Source organism: Cricetulus griseus, chromosome 5 (assembly GCF_003668045.3).
Source record: "Cricetulus griseus strain 17A/GY chromosome 5, alternate assembly CriGri-PICRH-1.0, whole genome shotgun sequence".
Classification (NCBI taxonomy): domain Eukaryota; kingdom Metazoa; phylum Chordata; class Mammalia; order Rodentia; family Cricetidae; genus Cricetulus; species Cricetulus griseus.
Window position 1 is genome coordinate 54,642,175 of NC_048598.1, and position 23,557 is coordinate 54,665,731.

Consider the following 23,557-nt stretch of genomic DNA (forward strand, 5'->3'; position numbering starts at 1 on the left):
TATGAGTAATGAGGAGTCTAACTGGAAATACATGTACATTTTCTCACACACAACAATGCTGAACCACTAGGCTTAATTTGCTTCAGGGGATAATTAATACTCAAAATCTATTAAAATGGAAATAGTGCTTTTTCAAGAAAAGCAATAGATGGTGGCACATTGCCTACATCCCAGCTCTTGTGGTATAGAAGCAAAAAGGTCTGTAATTATAGGCCATCCTCAACTACACGTCTCAAAACAAACAAAGCTACAATTCACAACATTTTATATCACATATAACCTTGACAGCTCTAACTTAAATCTTCAACTCTGCAATGAACTGAAACAAACATGTCATTCAACTGTTGAATTCTGGATAATTATGCCAATACTAGTAAGTTTTCCAACTGGAATGTTTGTTACTAGTTTGCAAGCTTTAATAAGCTTCCCTTGTTAACAGTCATCAGACTCTGCTCTTCAGGAAGAGTCTTTTACAAGGAAGGTTCCCCAAGACCTACTGAGACAGAAGGATGATTTGCAACAACAAAGAGTCCAGAGCCAACACTGGAAAAAACACAAAACCGCTTCTTTATCCCTAAAAAGTTATTTAAAACTTGTACCAAAAAAAGTGTCTTGGGGCTGAAAGAGAAAGTACTGATTTTTACAGAGGTCCAGAGTTCAGTTCCTAGCACCCATGTAAATATAATGTCTTCTTTGGCCTCTACTGTTCCTAGCACATGCCTGTATATGCCTAGCACATGTATATGTATGTGCAGAAACTCTCTCTCTCTCTCTCTCTCTCTCTCTCTCTCTCTCTCTCTCACACACACACACACACACACACACACACACAAAAAAAAAATAATAAATTTTAAAAAGAGAGAGGGGTCAATTAAATAAGCAGTGTGGTACACGTCTGAATTGTCATACAATGTGTTATAAGTACCTTAGGTCATTGTAGATGGGAAACAATTTACATAGTAACCAGATGAGCATCAAGTTTACATGACAGTTTCTAAAACACTATATGCTATTTCCATGGGAAAATCATAGGCTTGAAAAAGCTCAAATTGTAATACATACCCAATCAACAGTGCAGAAGTTAACAGCCTCAGCAAAATTAAAACCTTGGTTGAAACCACTGTGATAGGCTCTTGGAAAGGTGATCACAAACTCCCCAGCACATTGATTTGTTCGATAAACCTACAGAGACAGGGATGACAGACTTTAAGGTTTGACAGTAACATTCTCAAAGACAAGTTGGCCATCAACTATTAGATGATTCACCAGGCAAACAGGAGAGGACTGGACACAAATTTATACATACATACCTTCTATCAATTAAACTAAGGAGAAAAAAAAAAATGACTGTGGTAGATTCTACCACAGTAATAGAACTTAGTCTCTGAACAAATATGGTGCTCATACTAAACAAGAGACAAGACACATCTGTCTTCACAAATACAATCAGGAATGTTTAGTGAAGATGCCTGTGACATGGAGGCCAGTCTGGACTACATAGTAGATTCCAGACCAGGAATAAAGAATTAATCCACTTATCTCCTTAAACCCTAAATCCAACCCATGTATTACATTCTAATTTTGACAAATTGGGAAAAATTCAAAAGGAAAATACTAACAATGAACATGATGAGTATTTTACACATGAAGTCATTACTTTCTAATGAACATACTTAACAAACTTAACAAATCCTATCTGATGGCCCCTGAGGAACAACACCCAAATGCAGACATACAAACATACATCCACAGATGCTTAACAGGAGGAGGGATTAGCAATGCAAAACAAACAATTCTGGCTGGGAAGTAATACCAGGACAGAGGGTACACCTAGTATTTCCAAATCTCTGGGTTCAATTCCCAGCACCACCATCAAAATAGTCAGTCCTACCAACTATGCCATTTTGGTTAATCATTTAAAATTAAGATCATGAGATTCAATAAGATTCATTGTTCATTATTCTTTATGGAGTGATTGGAATAAAATCCAGGGTCTGTGCTTATTAGACAAGCACTCAACTGAACAATATCCCTACCCAAATTCTTTTAGATAGGAACAAGACATCAAGAGCTGGAAAAATAGCTGAACAGTTAAGAGCACTTACTGCTCCTGCAAAAGACTGGGTTCAGTTCCCAACGCCCACATGACAGGTCACAAACACCTGTAACTAGTTCCAGGTGATCCAGTATCACTCCTGACCTCCACAAACTACTCAGGTAGATGGTGCACATAAAAACACTCAGGTACACATACAAACACATAAAATTTATCAATATTTTTAAAAGATTTTAAAACCAGAGTTTTGATATAATTGTTGACTGAAGTTATAAACAAAACTTATAGTACAGAAATCATTAGTGGTAATAATGATTATACAACCTCCAACTATAGTGAATTGCAAAGCAAGTCTGTTCAGCAATACAGGTATTAACCACAACAAATTAGGTTTTTTGTTTTTGTTTTTCTTTTTGGTTTTTCGAGACAGGGCTTCTCTGTGTAGCTTTGGAGCCTACTCTGGCACTCACTCTGGAGACCAGGCTGGCCTCGAACTCAGAGATCAGCCTGCCTCTGCCTCCCACGTGCTGGGATTAAAGGCGTTCGGCACCAATGCCCGGCTAACAAATCAAGTTTTTATGGTGTCTAAGCATCTAGTACATTGGGTTAGCACTGTGCAGCACCAAACAGCTGCTTCTATTATCAAGTTATATTATGAAAATACCAAATAACTTTTTAAAAAGAAAAGGAAAACAGAGTAATAGACCAATAGAGAAGTAGTGAATAAGCTGAGTAGCAGGAGGGTAACTCAGAACATACAGGCACATCATGAGTCATCAGAGTATTGGGGTTCATGATGGTCACAAGCTGGTGGAGCAGATCTGGCTGGGACACAAAGAGCTCTGGAGCTAGTTTCTTCATTACATTTTCTAGCTGCTCAGCAGCATATCCTGGAACTCCATACCAAGTTTTTGGCTCACCCCTACAAACAAGATTATAAAAGTTGATCAATTGGTTAAACCAACACAAAAAGTTAAGCTGTTCACATTTTTCTGACCTAGTTCAATTAAGAAAGTAACATTACAAATGTGAATGGAACCATATGTAGTGCATTTTCTCTTCAAGTACAAAAAACATTAGACTTTGCATCTAAGGTCATCATCATCCCAGATTCCACTATACAAAATGCAGACAAAATAAGAGTTTCTAAGAATATAAAGAATCACATTTGCTAGAGAGCACACAGTTACCACAACTTCCTCCATCAACTGAGAAGGGGTGGCAACCTTCCAGCTTCCTTCTCCCTTGCCCATTCTGCTGGAAAAGGTTTACATCAAATACAAATAGGGCAATTAGCATTTCTAAAGAGTGCTTATTCTTCAAAGCACTTTCAATTGTCAGCCAATTAATCTGTGCCATTCCTGTGAGGTATGATAAACATCATCTTCCTGTTACAGCTGGAGCAATTGTCTAGGGAAGCAGAGCCATGTTGCATATCCATATGCCAACTTGCTCATTCTTGTGGTACTCCTCAAATTCCTCTGTAGGTTTAGAGTGAATTATGGGTTTTAAAATATTTTTGTGCTTCAAAGAAGAAACAGGAGAGGTGGAAACAGATATAGGTGGAAAACGGCTTTGGGTTAAAAGTTTAAATAGTAAAAGTTCAAATGCCTGCACAGATGAGAGGTCTACATGTTGTGATGTCAGAATTCAGCACATCAAAAGGAAACGGATAGACTCAAGAACCTTCTCCTCTCCAAAGGAATATGGGTTACTATGACTACCGAGTGAGATTTCTTGTATGGGAAAAAGATACAGGGGGCTTTTTAACTTGTTAGTAAACACTTTACTACAGATAAAAACTATACTACTCCTAGAAACATCATATCCTTCCAAACTAGTGTATGATTTCAGAGAACTTTGTAAAAGTTTTCTAAACTGTCCTAATTTAATAGGAAACCTAATCTAGTAAAATCTAAAGCAAAAAGAACCCATTACCTTCAGGCATAGGCAATGCATATCTGAAAGGCTAATTTTCCTACCCAGCTTATATACTGCTCATTGACTTCCTATAGAATTTCTTACCAGTGTAGGTAGTTGATTGAGTAGCTCCAGTGGTCTTCAATATGCCAACAGAAGGAAGAAAAGCACATGCCCACATACAACCAAGGGAGTTTCATGCCACATATATCAGCAGTAATATGAGCAAGGACAGATTGCTCCATCACTGGCATATTGTTCAAATTCCAGCCACTATCAAGATACTCCTAAAATGAGCCAGAAACAAAAAGATAAAGTTTCAGCTGTATCATGCTAACACTTTAGAAATGTCTATTTGTTCCTTTCTTATGTATTTATTTACATTGGTGGGGTGGTGGTACATGTGTGCAGGTACTCAAGGAGGACAAGAAAGGACATCAAGTACTCCTGACATAGAGACGAAGGCAATTGTGAGCAATGGGACCTGGGTACAGTAAACAGTCCAGGTCCTCTGGAAGGGAAACAACAGCTCTTAACACTGCTGAGCCATTTCTCCAGCCGCTAAAGATTGACTAAACAGCTGCTTGGGGGTAGAAGTACAGATGCCACTGTGATCATCACTAGCTCTATCTGGTTTAGACATTAAATAAGTGGACTTAAACTATACACATCTGCCCTTTTGGTTTTGTGATACAGAAGACCATGAACAGAGCCTAGTTACATGAAGTTCAATACCAGGCAAACTAATCTACTTGCTAATTAGAAATTGGGATAGTGTAAGGTGGCTGTTCTGAAAGAGGGAAGTGATGAAGATGAAAAACAAAGAGGTAAAGCCGGGCGTTGTTGGCGCACGCCTTTAATCCCAGCACTCGGGAGGCAGAGGCAGGAGGATCTCTGTGAGTTCGAGACCAGCCTGGTCTACAACAGCTAGTTCCAGGACAGTCTCCAAAGCCACAGAAAAACCCTGCCTCGAAAAACCAAAAAAAAAAAAAAAAAAAAGAAAAAAAGAAAAAAGAAAAACAAAGAGGTAAAATCACATTAATATATCCCATTTTCTTGTTCTAGTGCTGGTTACCCAAGTGTTCACCTTTTGAAGACTAAATCAAGCTGTATGTATACATGATTATATACTTCTCTGTGTGTATGTAAAATATAAAATGAACACCACACATATAAATACATATTTTAAATCTGACTGCCCACAGTATAGACATAGAAATAGTTTGAGCTTATGAGCCCACTAGCATGGAAAGCAAGACACTTATAAACATTAAAGTGCAGTAAGGCCTCAATTCCTCAGGTTGTTTCTTAAGGAGAACTCATGGTTAGAAACTGAGGTAGCCGGGTGGTGGTGGGGCACGCCTTTAATCCCAGCACTCGGGAGGCAGAGGCAGGCGGACTACAAGGACTAGTTCCAGGACAGCCTCCAAAGCCACAGAGAAACCCTGTCTCAAAAAAAAAAAAAAAAAAAGAAAGAAACTAAGGGTAAGGATGGTAATAATGATCCCTCATCACCATAGTGTAATGCATAATCAGGATCAAGTTTTTTTTGAGGACTTAATTTTTCTTTTTTCTTTTTTTGTTTTTTTTTTGTTTTGTTTTGTTTTTTTCAAGAGAGGGTTTCTCTGGGTAGCTTTGGAGCCTATCCTGGCACTCGCTCTGGAGACCAGGCTGGCCTCAAACTCATAGAGTGCTGGGATTAAAAACTGTGCTGAGTAATTATAAATACCTCAAGCTGACCAACCAGAATTTTAACGCACAATTTCCAAGGCACTCAGATGACTGTTAATCGTTACACTGAAGATGTCACTATTCCACGATTCTACCCTTCGTACGGATAAAGTCTGTGCTTTAGATGCAGAGCTCCTCATTACACCACAAGTCCCTAGAGATGGAGCCTACCTCTTCCTCAGGCGAAATCTTGATTTTCCCATCACGTACAGGAAAGCCACTGCCGAACTCCTTTGAAGCAATATCAGCTCCATACTCTACTGTGACATCTTCTTCAATAGTGCTTACCAGTCGCCAAAACTCTTTCTCCACCAGCTCTGTAGGAACCATCTGCAAGTATGAGGATATTGAAAATTAATTTTTCCATTCAGTCACAAATTGTTTATGACCAGTTAAAGGATGGAAATCACAGATTAACCTGCTAAGAAAAAAAAATCTGTCCATAATTTCCTATGTGTGACTCAAGTAATTCAGGCAACTCTATTTTGTAAAATAAATTTTACAATTAAGAACCATAAGAATTGATTAAGAATTATGTCCCCAGCTAATCTGGGCTCATAGGGGCTCACAGACAGAACTGACATGAGACAAACCAGGGCCCTCTGCATATGTTACAATTATGTAACATGGTCTTCTTCTGAGAGCAGTGGCTGTCTCTGACTCTGTTGCCTGCTCTTGGGACCCGTTCCTGCTACAAGATTGCCTTATGCAGCCTTAATAGAAGAGGTCTCACAGCAACTTGATATGCCATGGCTGGCTGATATCCATGGAAGACTTGCCCATCTAAAGAGAAATAGGAGGACAAGTTTGGGGCTTGCTGGGAGGATAGGAAACTTTAGTTGGGATGCAATAAATGAAATAAAAAAAAAAATTCATGTTCCTTGATCACAAAATCCAACCACAACTACAAAGAGAGGCAAAGAAAAGAAAAAGATCTGTTTTGTTTTTTAATAATCTGACATATACTTTTGAGAAATGTTAACACCCAACTTAGCTAATAAATGTTCTCTAACACATTATTTGACTAAACCTGGCTTAAAGTAATATAGACAAACATGAATTTAAAAAATAGAAAAGCTAGAGCCATGGTTTGGTGGTCAAGAGCACTTGTTGCTCTTGCAAATGACCCTGGGTCATTCCCAGCACCCACACCCAGCATCTGTAACTCTAAATTCTGAGGATTCAATGGCCTCTTATGAGGTCCATGGTGTATCAAACATACACAGGGTGCACATTCATACATGTAAGCAAGATACTCCCACATCAAAACAAAAAATAAATATCACTCTTGAAGTCAAAATAAAACTTCAAGAGGGATATACATTAAAAAAATATTTCGGGTAACTAAAAGAGAATGTTCATTACATAAAGGACTACTGGGTTCATAAATATATTGCTGGAATGCCATAGGGATCAAAACTCTCATCTAACCTCAGAATCATCCAACTTCAAAGATCCTCATGTATGAGCTGTTTGCTATGGCACACATAAAGTTTAAATATCCAGAATTATGGTGGAAACCATCTAATTTTATATTTATTTGATAGAATATTGAATGTCAAAAATAATACTTATCTTTCTAAGTGAACAAGAAGTAAAAATGGAATCCTATTATAAAGTTTATAATCTAATAATTAGACAATGAAATGTAAAACATATCTCCAAAACACAGTACACAGTGTAATTAAATGAAAACCTCCCAATACAAAGTGTTGTGGAATTCTATCTACTACAATTAAACATTTTAGAAGTTTCCTTCTGTACAATGGCTGCCAGAGTGAAACCTTTATTCACTTCCTCTGACTCCAGTGAATAGAGCTCTTCTTTCATCAGTAGTGGGAGTTGCAGAGAAACTGTAGACAATGTCCATGTTAACTTTTTTTCCTCATCAGCTAACTCACTAAAACAAAACAACAAATGTGTAATTAGCCAGGTGTGATATCCCCTTTACCCCCAACATTTGGGAGGCAGAGGCACATGGCTCAGAGTTCAAGGCTGGCTTGGTATACATAGTGAATTCTAGGCTAGCTAGGGCTACATACTTGAGACCCAATCTCAGAAAAGTAACATAAAATAATCTTTAATCACAGCTTAGTGAGACAGCCAAGACTGATGACTTAAATTCAATCCCTAAAACTACATAGTAGAAAACCACTTTCTACAAGTTGTCTTTGATTTCCAGGTGTACACTGTTGTTTGAGAGCCCCTGATACACGCATAAGTAAACTAATTAATAACAAAAATTTTTAAATTCTAAATCAAATTAGTATAGATCTACATACATGGACTGGCATGTTGAAGTAATCAGATTTAAACGAATCTGCCATTTCCCCAAATGTACGAAGAGTATAGTCCCTTGCTGCTTGTTCAAATCCAAATGCTTCTTGTGGCTTGCTACATTCCTGCACAGGAAAAAGAAAATTAGTGTTCTAGGTGGCACTTGAAAACACCAAGTGGATCTACCCAGCAGTCTCAAGGATAATTTAAAGAGTTAAGATTTTTTTCATTCTGTCTAAAATAGAAAAATTAGTATGTTTGAAGAATGATACTGTTCCATGGAGTAAATAACTTTCATTTGGTTCTGAACAAATAAGATCATGGTGTTTTGTTTGGGTTTTTTGTTGTTGTTTTTTTGTTTGTTTGTTTTTAGACAGGGTTTCTCTGTATAGCTCTGGAGCCTGTCCTGGAACTAACTCTAGACTAGGCTGACCTGGAACTCACAAAGATCCACCTGCCTCTGCCTCCCCAGTGCTGGGGTTAAAGGTGTGGGCCCACAGCAAGCATAAGCTATGTTTTACCAATCACTTTTTAAAAAAGATTTATTTATTATGTACACAGTGTTCTGTCTACATATATGCCTGCAGGTAAGAGGCCAGAAAACAGCACCAGATCTCAGTACAGATGATTGTCAGTCATCCCATGTGGTTGCTGGGATTGAACTCAGGACCTCTCTTCCAGTCAGTGCTCTTAACCTCTGAGCCACCAACAATCACAATTTTTTTTTAAATATTGATTTGCTTTCAAGATCAAACGTCTTCAGAACTAAAAATGAGAGGAATAATGTTCAAGAATTTAAACTATAAAATCAACATAAAATATATCAAAACAGAAATTAATAACCAGATGGAAATGAAATAGCTCTCAGGCTGGCAGCATTTAATGGTAACCAAATAATGCTATCAAAACCAAAAACCAAAACACTAAGAGGTTAACAGGCAATATAAAACTGCCCTACATGATGGGAGTCAATAGATTTGAATATCCAGACTCATTTGTAAGGTCTTCTCTATCCAGATATTAAATACATAAACATTTAAATATTAATATTTATTTAACACCATGGACTCTTTCCAAGTTCCATAATAACCTATCCTTCGGGGGCTATCTCATGTGACACTGTGGCTATATAGAAAACATCTAGGACCCTTGGATCTTAAGCAATATAATAAAAAAACCTTAGTGATATAATCTAATTCTAACACGAAAGGTAACATTTCAATGTACTTCCTTATAGGGGTAACAATGGTTTCTGTTACATTTTGTAAAAAATATCAGCACAACATACACTACATCTAAAAAATTTAAGATAAAAAAATGAATTACTAAAATTAATTGTCTAATATAATTCCATTTGTTTAAAACAGAAAAAGTGTCTGGGCTGGGGGGGTGATCCTATCAATGAAGTGCCTGACACAAGCATAAGGACCAGGGAACTCAAATAAAAGCCAGGTCCCTAGGGCTTGGTGGATAGGGGTAATGGAGAAAGGTAGGTCCTTGAAGCTCCTTTGCCAGTCAGTCTTAAGCAAATTAATCTGTTTCAAGCTCAGCAAAGACCCTGTCACAGATGAACTTGTGTACACATGCACACTGGCAAATAAAAACATCCCTTACCCCAACATACAGACACATATACACAGAGCAAGAAAAAAAAAATTTGGATGAATATACACTAAGACATTAATAATGGTTACCTATGCCTTCCTGTGAAATAAATCAAAGTGTCGGGTGCATATAAATTGTCTACAATAAATTGTTTTACAATGAATGTCGTAAATAAATGAATAAAATTTAATTGTCCAAAAGAAAATTTCCTGCCTCTGAACAACATACACACACACACACACACACACACACACACACACACACACACACACACACACAGTGTGGAACTTTGTAAGACCTCTTTCCTATTCACTTCCAAGCCTAGTTTTGTTCATAAACTTAATTATTATTGTTAAATATAAAACCCATGGGCAAAGGAAAATGTTCCAAAAATACTTTTCTCTCTCAGTCATTAATTCTTACTTGAGCCAAACACTTAGGACACCTCCAGTCTCCCTTGGGAACATCATGGAGGGGGGGAATCAAGCAGAAAGTATGGTAACTGTCATCACACCCATCACACAGGAGGAGCCGGTCTTCATCATTGCCACTGCCACATAAGAGGCAAACATACAGGTCCACCTACAGCAAGGAAAATAAAAATAAAACAAAGGAGTGTGAGCTATTATTTGACTTTGTAGATTTCTTTTTTCATTTTGCTTATTCTTAGGGTCTCCGGGTAAATCAAGTGACCTCCTAACGGCTTAGTTGATGAAAACCTAGAACTTCTGATCCTGACTCCACCTCTAAGTACTGGATTATAGTTGTGCAGCATCACGTCTAGTTTTTATATATGGAGGAATCAAGCTCAGTCTCAAGCACTCTACTCCTAGGCAAGTGTTCTACCAAACAGAAATGTGCCCACACACCTGGGGGCAGATGTATGTATGTATGTATGATGTATGTATATATGTATGTATGTAATTTTAATTTAAACATTTATGTGACTGCATTTATGTGTGTATGCATGCCACGGTGCACATGTAAAAGTCAGAAGTCTCTTAGCACAGAGTTTTAGAGATTAAAGTCTGATCAAGGTTGGCCTAAGTCTTTTTACCCAATGAGCCATCTCTACAGCCCATACATAGTTTAAATAAAAATGCTATACCTTCTATAAGAACTATTTCAAGGGTTAGAGAGATGGCTCAGTGGTTCAGAGCACTAACTGCTCTTCCAGAGGACCGGGTTCTAGTCCCAGCACCCACATGGCAGTTTACAATTGTCTGAAAGTCCAGTCTGGTGGAATGGATACCCTCACAGACATACATGCAGGCAAAACACTAATGTATAAAAAATAAACAAACCTTTAAAAAGTCTTTAATAATCACCAGCTCCCAATTCTCAATTCTGAACTGAGATCACCAAGCTCTGTCAATTGTTATTTTTTTATTCATTTATTTAGGTAGAAATAGTCAATACTTGCTAAGTTTAAGATAATCCTCATACGGCCGGGCAGTGGTGGCCCAGCACTCAGGAGGCAGAGGCAGGCAGACCTCTGTGAGTTCGAGACCAGCCTGGTCTACAAGAGCTAGTTCCAGGATAGCCTCCAAAGCCACAGGGAAACCCTGTCTTGAAAAACAAAAAAACAAAAAAAACAAACAAACAAACAAAAAAAAAAAAACAAAAAAAAGATAATCCTCATAGGTAATAAATTATTATCCACAATTAAAGACATTAAACAAATACTCTGAAATCAGGTGTAGTGGCAGATGCCTATAATTGTGGAACTAGGAAGCTACTACAGGAGACCTAGGATTTTAATACTAGCCTGAGCTTCAGAGAGATCTCATCACAGAGGAGTAAGTTTAAAAAAACAAAGCAACAGAGGAAGGTATATATGAGGTAAGGACACCCTGGTCTATTACGTACAGATTGAGAAAGAGATCCAGGACAGCCAGGGCTACACAGAGAAACCCTGACTCAAATGGACAAACAAAAACCAAAATCCTACCACTTGGAATTCAATTCTAGAGTTGAAATGAGTGCCTCCTGCTGGTAATGCAAACCTGTATTCCTAGTACATGAAGTCAGAGGCAGGAGGCAGTGGGGGATCATGAGTTCAAGACCAATGTCAGTTACATGAGCCTCCTCAGACCCCCTAAAAGACAGAGAGAAAAAAATTCCCCAAATAACTATGATAAAGCATGGTTATTTATTAGCTACATAGGGGCTGAACTGTCACATACACACACATCCAATCAGTAGAAGACATTGTGGCTTCAGAAGCCAATGACTTGAGTTTACATCCTGCTAAACTTAAAAGTAATAATAATAATTGTTATTTAAGCTACAGATTCTATGATATTTTTATGGCAGCTCCTTCCCAGCATCTAACCTACTAACAGAAAGCTGAGTAGTCCACTAACAATAGGAATGCTAACTTGTTAAGTCTGTTTACAATTAAAGGGAAAAAAATCTGGACTCTGCACATTTTCTTACTGTATTTTCTGGTATGTATGGTGGGAAAGGAACATTGAGATCACTTCCAATTTAAAGACACTACTGTCAGGATCTCACAAGGGAGGTCAAGCTGATACGTTCTAATATCACAAGGGGAAAATTATGTTGTTGTTTTTTTTTTGGTTTTGGGGGTTTTTGTTTGTTTTTGGCTTTCTGAGACAAACTCTCAACTCTGTAACCCATGCTAGGGTTTGAACTCTCAGCAATCCCCCTGAGTACTAGGCATGAGCCAGCACATCTAGCATAAGCACCACTTTCAACCAATGATCCAACTGAGTGCTAAATCATCCAGCTTTCACTCTACCAAAGCCCCATGCCTGAGGCATCCTTTCCTTTAGGATGCATCCTTGCCTCCTCATTCCTTTTTCCTCCTTGCTAGTTGGTCTACACTTCAGCTCTTCTGCGTAGGCTAATGTTTTGTAAATACTTCAATGCACTTCATTACTATCCAGTACAAATTGAACAAATTCCAGAAAAACCGTAACTCCTGTTGCTCACTAGAATCAGGTATTTCCTTACTTATAAATTGATTAAACAGTCAGGTGGTGGTACTGAATGCCTTTAATCCCAGAACTCGGGAGGTAGAGGCAGGCAAATCTCTACGAGTATGATGCTAGCCTGGTATACAAAGTGAGTTCCAGGACAGCCTCCAAAGCTACACAGAGAAACCCTGTCTCCAAAAACAAACAAACAAACAAACAAAAAAAAAAAAAACAGACATTAAAATATCTTTCCTTTGCTGATAATAAGAAATTCACATAAGCATACAATTATAGGTAAAGGGATTTTTCATAAGTATACACTTATAGGCAGGGGAATGGGCTAGGGATGAAGTTCAGTGATAGAGTACTTGTTTAGTATATACAAGGCCTCAGTTCCATAAAAAAAAATTTCCCTCATCTAATCACCCCCATGAGTGAGAAAGGAAGGGGGAGCGGGGAGTAAGGGTGGACTTCTATAATCCCAGCTACTCAGGAGGCTGGAACAGAATTACAAATCTAAGGCCACCTTGAATATGGAGAGATCTTGTTTCAAGAAGAAAAAAAAAAAAGTAAGCAATCAAAGGAGGAAAAGAAGAAAATGGGGGTCAACTCACAGCATTGGTGGTTTTTTTAGATCGGCTCTTAGGCTTTTCCCTCTCAGTTTCTAACATGCAGTCTTTCTTCTCAATTGGTTCTTGCTTGATGTTAATTTTCATTTCTTTCTCTACAGAAGGCAATCCAAAGTTAGTTCTATATGTACTATGTTTATCTCCTTCCTATCTCACCTCATCTCTTCTTCCTCTCCCAACATAAACTATACACAAATGTAATTGAATGTCTTCATTTTAGTAACACCTAGTGTTCTACATACAAGAGCTCAATACTGATTATGATAAAATATAAACTGACCTCAATTAAATCTTAGCATGTGAGTTCTATTATAAATAAATGATGTGTGTGCCTTCAAAATAGGAATGTTCTTTAAGAATAAGACATATGCAGGGCATGGTAGCACATACCTTTAATCCCAACACCCAGGAGGCAGAGAAAGAATGACCTCAGAGTTCCAGGTCAGTCAGAGCTATATATTGAGACTATGTCTCAAAGAAAAATTAACAAGAACTAGACATGTCTCTCTTTCTCATGACAGGGATATCAAGAATTCACCAACTACATTATACATTGTCTCTTTAGATGATTTCCTGGTTCCAAAACCTGGTAATTTTGGCTAAAACTGAGTTATCATTTATTCAACTATCAAGTGATTCATTCACAACAAACCCATCTCAAAGATGGTTAATGAATTATCTCTATAGTCACACAACTAGTTACAGGTTGAGCCAGGACTCAGATTCATAGCTGTTTACTTCCCACTAGATTCTGTTGCCTTTTCACTAACATATTAATGTCTATAAAGAGCTCATTTTAGTACTGCATTTGTAAATGCCCAGGTGTACATATGTAGTACTTAATCCTATGTGAACTACAAATTTACCTCTAGCCAGGGGTGGTGGCACATTCCCATAATACCAGCACTTAGGAGACAGAAACAGGAAGGGTCATGGCTAAAAAGTCTGAGGCCAGGCAAGAATACACAGGAAGACCTTGTCATAATAAAAAAGCAAAGAGGGGGGAGTGCAAGAGAGAAGGGAAGAAAGAATGAGAGGAAGAAAGCAGGAAAACTGGCACCTGTCTCAATAGCTCCTATCAAACGACAGATATGCAAGGATTATCATTTGAACTTCAAACTAGATAAGGTCCCTGCTTGGCTTGAAATAAACAGGAACCTATACTTCTCAAATTGTCATTTATTGAACTAAATTTCAAAGCAGCAGCTAGATGCAACTGAGAAATTCACCTATATTCCAAATATAAATATTTTTCCTACCAGCCTGTTAACTGTGAGAATAAAGACGACAACAATATATTAAGATTTTATTTATAAAATCCAACCAATGACCAAAGAAATAATTGCTATCATCATCTTATTCATGGATAACCTTTCTTACCATTTTCACATTTTGGAGTTGGACAACCCATTCGGCGTCTCAAATTATGTGTTCTGGTTTCTGTTGCCTCTTCTGGTTCTATTTTAATATTCATGGCCTAAAAAATATCATATGTATGAATATTTTCTTTTATCTGTTAGTACTTAGTAATTCAAAACATACTTTTTTTCTCCTCTTAGGAAATAACATTCTTGAAATTACTTTTACACACAAACTACAATAGTATTTTCCAGTAATACAGATTTTAGGGAAAAAAAATAGTATCAAATTAAGAGCTGTATTACTACTCAAAACAGACATAACAAGGCCTTATTTGCCTCAAGAAACTTTGCTTTAATCATTACTACACCTGAATTATAAAAACATCACAATTTCATTAACATCTAAAAATAATGCCAACCTCCTCTTCAAAGGTTGAACAGTATTTGTGGAATCTTAGCTTTTTTTTTTCTTTTAAGGACAAGAGTGTCACTGGCTAGCCTGGGCTTTGCTATGTAGACCATGAAGGGCTCAAATTCACAGATCTGCTTGCCTCTGCCTCCTTAGTGCTGAGCTTAAGGTGTGCACCATCACACCTGGATTTTTTTTTTTAAACAAAGATTATAGTTTTATTTATGTGTGTGTGGCAGAATGTACATATGCATCTGTGTGTGTGTGTGTGTGTGTGTGTGTGTGTGTGTGTGTGTGTGTGTGTGAGAGAGAGAGAGAGAGAGAGAGAGAGAGAGAGACTAGAAGAGGTCATCAGATCTCCCTGGAGCTGGAGATACAGGTGGGCTGTGAGTTGCTTGATGTGGGTGCTAGGTATCAACATCAGGTTCTCTGCAAGACAAGTATAAACTTAACCAGTGGGCCCACCTTCCTAGCCTCATCATCAACATCATCATTTTGGTTTTTCCGTGTAGCCCTGGCTATTCTGGAACTTGCTCTGTAGACCAGGCTGGCCTCAGGCCCTGCCACAAGAATACTAGCATTAAAGGCATGTGCTGCAGCAGACTCACAACCACCCAGTGCTTCAGTTATTTTAATGAATCAGTGCTATAAATTATACCTCCCAGGCTGAAGAGATATATTAGCTGCTCTTTCTGAGAAGCTGGGTTTGATTCCCAGCATCAACATGACAGCTAACAACCATCTTTAACTCCAGCCCCAGGGGATCTGACACTCTTCTGACCTCCATGGTCACTGTACTCACATGGCACACAGACATACACTGAAGCAAAATACTCATACACAAAAATAAAAATTTTAAATCTCAAAAAGTTTTACCTCTAACACCATTAACTGTTAAAAAAAAATCCTACTTTTTCAGGCTGGAGAGATGGCTCAGAGGTTAAGAGCACTGGCTTAAGGTCCTGAGTTCAATTCCCAGCAACCACATGGTGGCTCACAACCATCTGTAATGAGATCTGGTGCCCTTTTCTGGTGTGCAGATATACATGGAAGCAGAATGTTATATACATAATAATAAATAAAATAAAACCTACAGTAAGAATATATAACTCAATCTCAGTTCTACTGGTCCTTAGAATATTATTATTGGAAGCCAGGCATTGGTGGCGCACGCCTTTAGTCCCAGCACTCGGGAGGCAGAGGCAGGCGGATCTCGGGGAGTTGATAGCAGCCTGGTCTACAAGAGCTAGTGCCAGAACAGCCTCCAAAGACACAGAGAAACCCTGTCTTGAAAAACAAAAAAAGAAAAGAAAAAAATAAATAAAAAGAATATGATTATTGGTAAAATAAATAAAAAATCACTTTGTAGTCTGTAACTGAAGTGTTTGTAGAACTACTTAACACTTTCCCCTTGTTCACAGATAAAAGAATTTCTTCTGGGGCTAGAGACATGGCTCAGCCATTAAAGGCTAGGCTCACAACCAAAGATATAAGAATTTCTTCTGTAGGCATTATCATTACATTTGCTATCATCAAGGTAGACCCAGGCATCCACAGCACCAGGGAATGCCCTACATATGGGTTTTAAATAATAACTTCCTATTCTGACTCATTTTACTGAGAAATATGGATTCTCTAAATTCTACATGTGAAAAAACATTATTTGCCAGTGGTTATTAAACACCTGGAAGATTGCTGGGCGTTGGTGGCGCACGCCTTTAATCCCAGCACTCGGGAGGCAGAGGCAGGCGGATCTCTGTGAGTTCAAGACCAGCCTGGTCCACAAGAGCTAGTTCCAGGACAGCCTCCAAAGCCACAGAGAAACCCTGTCTCGAAAAACCAAAAAAAAAAAAAAAAAAAAATCTGGGATTGATTCAGAAGCATGATACTGCCTTGCAGCTCCTCAGCAGTGAGTTGTTTCTTAAAATTCACAGCCAATCAAGTAGCTAAACAGAAATCCAAAGTCCTTAGACCTCTCTATGGGAACAAAGTAAGTAGAATATTCTTCCTTTCTGAACACAGGAAAAAATCATCTTAGCAGTCTTTGCTCATGGCCCTTACATTGCATTCACTTAACACTAGTTCTTCCTTCATACTTCCCAATTCTTCCTTCATTCTTCCCTCTTCTTAGCATAGATGTCTTCCTGATTCCACACTTACTATGAACAAAGTCCCTGTCTTCACATATTCCTCCCAATTGTTTGTTTGGTTTTGACTAGTAATAGCTAAACAGCTTTCCAGGCAACACAGAATGAGTTCTTCTATTACTTGTCCTTGTGGACAACACCATCCCCATCGCTGGTGTAAAAGTATCCCTTTATGAGATTACCAAGGCTCAAAACTACAAAGCACTTACTTACAGATTAGAGAAAGTCTGTGATGAATAGCCATTAGCACTAAACTCAAGAAACTCTAATCAATCCCGGCAAGTACTTACCTCTGCTCTCATGCGCTTTGCTCGGCGAGCTGGAGGACAGGTTTCTGAGGGCTGTACAGACTGCCTCTGGAGAATATCATGGGGTTTGTATTCCTTGTCCTTTGTATCTGAGGTCAGGTTAGGCTTTTGAAGACACTACAAATTAAACAGTTGTACCAATGAATTTTCTTCCACTATAATTATTTTTTATGATTATTTTTATATATAGTTAACAACACATTTTTTGGGGGGGGGATTCAAGACAGGGTTTCTCTGTGTAATAGACCTGGCTGTTCTGAAACTCACTTTGCAGAACATAGATCCACCTGGATGTGTCTCCCTAAGTGATGGTGAAATATGGTTCTTAAAAAATGATAGTTGCAAAAATGTCCCCATGGGCTCCTATGTTTGTAATACTTGGTCCCCCGACTGATGGCACTATTTTGGGAGGTTGTACGGCCTTTAGTAGTTGGAGTCTTTCTGGAGAAAATGTTGGTCATGAGGGGTCAACCTTATGAACTCTAGGCCCTCTGCTTCCTGCTCCACCATATATGAGTCCCAACCATACCATCTCATTGCCATAACTCTACCATGCCTCCTTCCCAGCCATGATGCACTGCCTGCACCCTCTCAAACTGTGGCCCAAATAAATCCTTCCTCCCTTAATTTCCTTATTATTAGGTGTTCAGTCACAGTGACAAAAAAGTGATTCAGTTCTGATCAGAAGTTTCTTTTTGCTTTCATTTTTTTAGTTTTGTCCTGACCTGACAGAAAGATATTTAATGACAAAACATAACACAAATTATTATTACTGAAGCTAATATGAATTTCTCAAGTATGTCTTCTTTTTCACAAAGGACAACAAAGATCATGAGAAGAATTTTTAGAGAAATTGTATGTGTTGCATAACCATTTTGTCTACATGTATACATGTGTACTGTGTACATGCCTAATGTCTGAGGAGGCCAGAAAAAGGCATCCAATTCCCTGTAACTGGACTTACAGATGACTTACAGATGGCTGTGAGCTACCATGTGGGTGCTAGGAAATAAACCCAAGTCCTCTGCAAGAGCAGCAAGTGCTCTCAATCACTGATCCACCACTCTAGCCCCATGAGAAGCATTTTAAAAAGCAGGTTCCAAAATGCAATTATCTGAATACATCTGGGGTATGCTACATCATTTATATGTGGCAAGGGATACATGAAATATACTATTACCTGGGAATGAAGCTCAATAATCCTGTTGGGGGGGGGCAGGAGTTAGGGTGGGGCTGAGGATGTAGCTCAGTTGGCAGAGCGCTTGTCTAGCATATATGAGGCCCTGGGTTAGATCCCTAGCAACCCAGGAACTGGACACACTTATAATGCTAGTACTCAGGAGGTTGAGGCACAAGGATCAGAAGGTTCAAGGCCAGAGTTGGCTACACCATTAATTGGAAGTTTGCTAAGGATACATGAGACCTTGTTTTCAAAAAAGAAAAAATTCAGTTTATATATACCTTTACCCACTCTATGAATTTTCTGAAACAAAATTTATGTGGTTTTACTTGAGGTTAAAATTGTATAAGAATAGGGAAATATTAATGACCTGTTCACACATACTATTACCTATTTAGCCTCTATTTCTCACTAGTAGTAATGGTTCCATCATCTACATTCATGTTTCTATAAGGACCTTAGACACACTTGGCAAAAATCAAGCCTAGTAAATTTTTAAAATATATTAAGAATTTTATCTTTTGTTCCAAAGATAACTCAAGACACAAACTTAGCACATTGGTTTTGTAACTAACACAGACTTTACCTCTTCTTGAAAAGTAGAATTTACAAGAGGCTGGTATCATTATATCATAATCACCTCATTCCATAGAGACAGTCAACATCCTCCAGGGCTTTTAGAGAACATGATGCAAGAGTAAGGCTGTGTTCCATTATGCCAGTACACTTTCCTATTTTTTTTCTTTTTGGGTTTTTTGAGACAGGGCTTCTCTGTGGCTTTGGAGGCTGTTCTGGAACTAGCTCTTGTAGACCAGGCTGGTCTCAAACTCAGAGATCCACCTGCCTCTGCCTTCCAAGTGCTGGAATTAAAGGTGTGTGCCACCACCATCTGGCTGCCAGTATTCTTTTCTTTTTTGGCCTTTGAGGCTGTGTCTCATGTAGTCTACGTTAGACCTTGAATTCACTGTATAACCAATCCCTCTCCCCCTTCAAAACTGTATGTTAATGTTTATTGAGGCATGGATGATATAATTCATTTTGAGACAACGTCTTGCAGTAAGTTATTATTGCTTCAGCAAAATACCAAACAGAAGCAACTCAGGCAAATTTGAGTTTATAGTCCATTTTGAAAAGGAAGCATGTCAAAAGCATGCAGCATTTGGTCCCAATGTGTCTGCAGTCAAGAAGCATCCTGGTAGCCCCAGTGCATGGGATAGTGCTACTACATTTAGTGTGATTCTTCCCACCTTAAATAACCAAATCTAGAAAACCCCTTACAGAATGCCCAGATGTTTGTCTTCCAGGTGATGATTGATAAACCCTGTCAAACTGACAATGCATTAACCATCACAGTATGCATCCAGGACTGCCCTTGACCTCAACCTCCCAAGTGCTGAGACAATAGTCATGGACCATGTACTAGACCTCTGTGGCCTCTGTCTTATAGTTACATTTTATAACTAGTTGCCCCGTATAGAATAGCTTTTCTATTTTTGAATTCTTCTATGTGTGGAGGTTACAGTAAGAGAAAAAAAAATCTTACCTAATTTATAAGTTGCAGCATTTTAGAAACTTGTCAGTAACTGCCTTGTAGTTTTACAAAAAACACTTGAAAGCTGCTGTTTTTGTAATCATAGCACACCAGAAGTTGAGGCAAGAAAATATTGAGATTTTATAAAAGCCTGAACTTATGTAATAGGATTAAGCAAACAAAGGGTAGGGATTTTCAGATATAGATTTCATAAACATTACATATGTAACTCAAATATTTGTTTTGACCTACTATATACTATATAGAATATAGTATATACTATATATTATATTCTAGAAACTAATACGTATTCCTTGTAGAAAGTTTTTTAAAACGGTTGAGGATATAGCGCAGTTGGTAGAGTGCTTGTCTGCTATGCATAGGGCCCTGACTTTAATCTCTGGCACTGAAAAAAGCTGGTTATAATGGCACAAGCCTGTCATCTCAGCACTCAGGAGGCAGAGGCAGGAAAGAGGATCAGAAACTGTTATCAATCTTTCCAAAGCACAGAAACACTTCCAGTTACAGGATTTACTGTTCTAGTATTTAGAGTATCTCAAACAATGTAAATGGATTAAGATACTCCTTTCTACCAGAGCCTTGAAATATGTGAGATGGTTTTGTAGCAGTTCCTTGAAATTGAAGAGGCATGCAGACAGGAACTGCGGAGAGAATAAAGTGCCTTCAGCATTAAGTCCTCTCTCCTTTATTAAACAGTCTATCTGATACCCTCCCTGGAAATCCCAGTCAGCAACAATTAGGCCACTTAAATCACAGGTTACACTTTACGTGACAAAAGGGATCACGTAAATAGTGTAAATCATTACATTATTATTATTTGTGTACATTATTACATTATGTACACACTAAACAGTGTACATCATTTTTTTAAAAAGCCACAGAGAAATGCTGTCTCGAGAAAGAAAAAAAAAAAAAAAGCACATAATAATCAGGTCCTATAGTGAAGTAAATACAGATTTTGACAATCTTATTAATTCTAACACAATCCTTTAATTGTTCCTCAAACCAAAGTACTGGAATTCTTTCTCAAAAAGAAATCATTAAACAATGTTTTCTGAATGATTAAGACTGTCTGGTTCCCCCCCAAAGACAATGTACCCAACAAATAAGCAGTTAAATAAATTGAGATCAAGGCTTCCTCTAACACTTACCCTCAAACTGTCTCCGGAGAGGAATAAGTTGTATGGATTGAGGATTCGTTCATAATGTCCCCTGATGTGTGATCCCACAGCTTTCCCAGGAGCAAAACCCATCTTGGTGGCAATTTTGGTCCATTTTCTATCCTTGCAAACAACTGCAAAACCACCTTCTTCTGCAACTAACTGTTAACAGCAAAAGAAATATTAGAAAAAAAGGAATATTAGAGAAATTACCTCCAACACCTAGTTATGATTAAAAAAACAAAAGCAAAAACAAAAACAAAACAGGTTTTCTCTGTAGCTTTGCAGCCTATCCTGGAACTTGCCCTGTAGACCAGGCTGGCCTCAGACTCACTGAGATCCATCCATCTGTCTCTGCCTCCCAAGTACATGTGCCACCACCACCCAGCCTTAGGTATGGTTCTAAGAACAAAATTCTCAGCTATAATGTTTGTTGTTGCTGATTTGTTTTCTTTGTATGTTTTTCACTTCCAAGGTCAAAAGAAAAAAAAAAAAAAAAACTACCAGCTATTAATGTTGTATGTATACAGTGTTCAGCCTAGATATATGCCTGCACTCCAGAAGAGGGCACCAGATCTCATTACAAATGGTTGTGAGTCACTGTGTGATTGCAGGAAACTGAACTCAGGTCCTCTGGAAGAGCAGCCATCTCTCCAGTCCTAAGAGCTCTTTTGACAGTGTGCTGCACACATACTTCACTCTCAAACTACTTTTCTCACTGCCCCAAAGAATAAGGTTAACAAAGGAAAAGCACGCCGCCGCCACCAATATTTGGTTCTACTTTCTCACCCATCTGTATGGGGGGGGAGGGGTAAGACAGGGTTTCTCTGTGGCTTTGGAGGCTGTCCTGGAACTAGCTCTTGTAGACAAGGCTGATCTCCAACTCAGAGATCTGCCTGTCTCTGCCTCCCAAGTGCTTGGATAAAAGGTGTGCACCAACACTACCCAGCTAAAATCTGTATTTTTTTAAAAAATTTTATTTATTTATTATGTATACAACATTCTGTTTCTATACATATCTGCACACCAGAAGAGGGCACCAGATCTCATGACAGATGGTTGTAAGCCACCATGTGGTTGCTGGGAATTGAACTCAGGACCTCTGGAAGAGCAGTATGGTGCTCTTAACCTGTGAGCCATCTCTCCAGGCCCTAAAATCTGTATTTTTAAAAAAAGACAGCAAGTCTGCCATCATGTCTGGCAGAAAGAAATGCAACCTAGAAAAAATGGGAAGGACCCTTTGCAGCATTGAGATGTTTCAAGGAAAAACAGATTGTAACAAAAAAGGCTTATAGACTACACAGGTAGAGTTCTGATGCTTAACAAAAAAAAAAAAAAAAAGAAAGAAAAAAAAAGAAAAGAAATCTCATTTGCCTATTTCAAACAAGCAGCTTCCTTCATAAGGCTGTCCAAAAAACCAAAAACCTGAATAAAATGACTTATGACAGTTGTCTGCACTTACCTTATTAAGCTGGAACAAGTCTAAGATCTTCCGCTCTACATGGGGAATCTTCAGAGTACTTCCCTGTAGCTCCCAATACTTTGCAATCTGGTCCAGAAAATTCAACTTTACACGTGTTTGAGCCTAAAAGTCAAAAAAAAGAAAAAAAAAATTTAATCTCACCTATTTCCCTCCCCCCCCCCACCCCCCCGTGGCATAAAACTGATTTCTTTTTTCTTGGTTTTTCGAGACAGGGCTTCTCTGTGTAGTTTTGGAGGTTGTCCTGGAACTAGATCTTATAGACCAGACTGGCCTCCAACTCACAGAGATCCGCCTGCCTATGCCTCCCTAGTGCTGGGATTAAAGGGGTGAGCTACCAATGCCAGGCTATAAGACTGATCTGAATCACAGGCATAAATAATCTTACCCTTTTCATCCCCTAATTGGCTTACATTCCTGGCATGTATATACCTCTGTACTTGGCAGTATCTTATTTTAAAGCTCCTACCTATAACTGTGTGCTCTTTTCACCCTTAAGACTATTTAAGTACAAAACCAATTTTTATTTATTACTAAATCATTAAGTACGAGGATGTTTGATAAGTTATATTTAAAAAGTAGGTACTGCCTGTGTCTAAGGAAAATATCACTATTAGTTTACGTTGTAAGAGTTAGTTATTAACAAGCCTGAGCCATTAGCCAAGCATTTATAATTAATATTGACTCACCATGTCAGATATTTTGGAACTGGTAGGCAAGAGAGAAAAATCTGTCTACAAGCCTTGATAATTTAAATTAAAAAAATTAAATCTAAGTTTTATACATAAAAGAAAACTAAA

The 23,557-nt window shown here is 38.2% G+C and overlaps 1 protein-coding gene across 2 annotated transcripts in view; it reads right to left on the bottom strand.

The window, feature by feature from the left end:
- Kdm5b (lysine demethylase 5B) overlaps positions 1-23,557 on the bottom strand; it is a 63,347-nt gene that overhangs the window by 23,416 nt on the left and 16,374 nt on the right. For both annotated transcript variants that reach the window (XM_035445100.1, XM_027417545.2), the window contains exons 3-13: positions 22,740-22,862; positions 21,269-21,439; positions 17,368-17,502; positions 14,541-14,637; positions 13,146-13,255; positions 10,013-10,171; positions 7,990-8,109; positions 5,879-6,037; positions 4,082-4,263; positions 2,816-2,978; positions 1,063-1,182 (exon numbers count right to left, since the gene is read on the bottom strand). In XM_035445100.1, the coding sequence (XP_035300991.1) occupies positions 1,063-1,182; positions 2,816-2,978; positions 4,082-4,263; positions 5,879-6,037; positions 7,990-8,109; positions 10,013-10,171; positions 13,146-13,255; positions 14,541-14,637; positions 17,368-17,502; positions 21,269-21,439; positions 22,740-22,862 (1,539 nt within the window). The remainder of the gene's footprint in view (positions 1-1,062; positions 1,183-2,815; positions 2,979-4,081; positions 4,264-5,878; positions 6,038-7,989; positions 8,110-10,012; positions 10,172-13,145; positions 13,256-14,540; positions 14,638-17,367; positions 17,503-21,268; positions 21,440-22,739; positions 22,863-23,557) is intronic.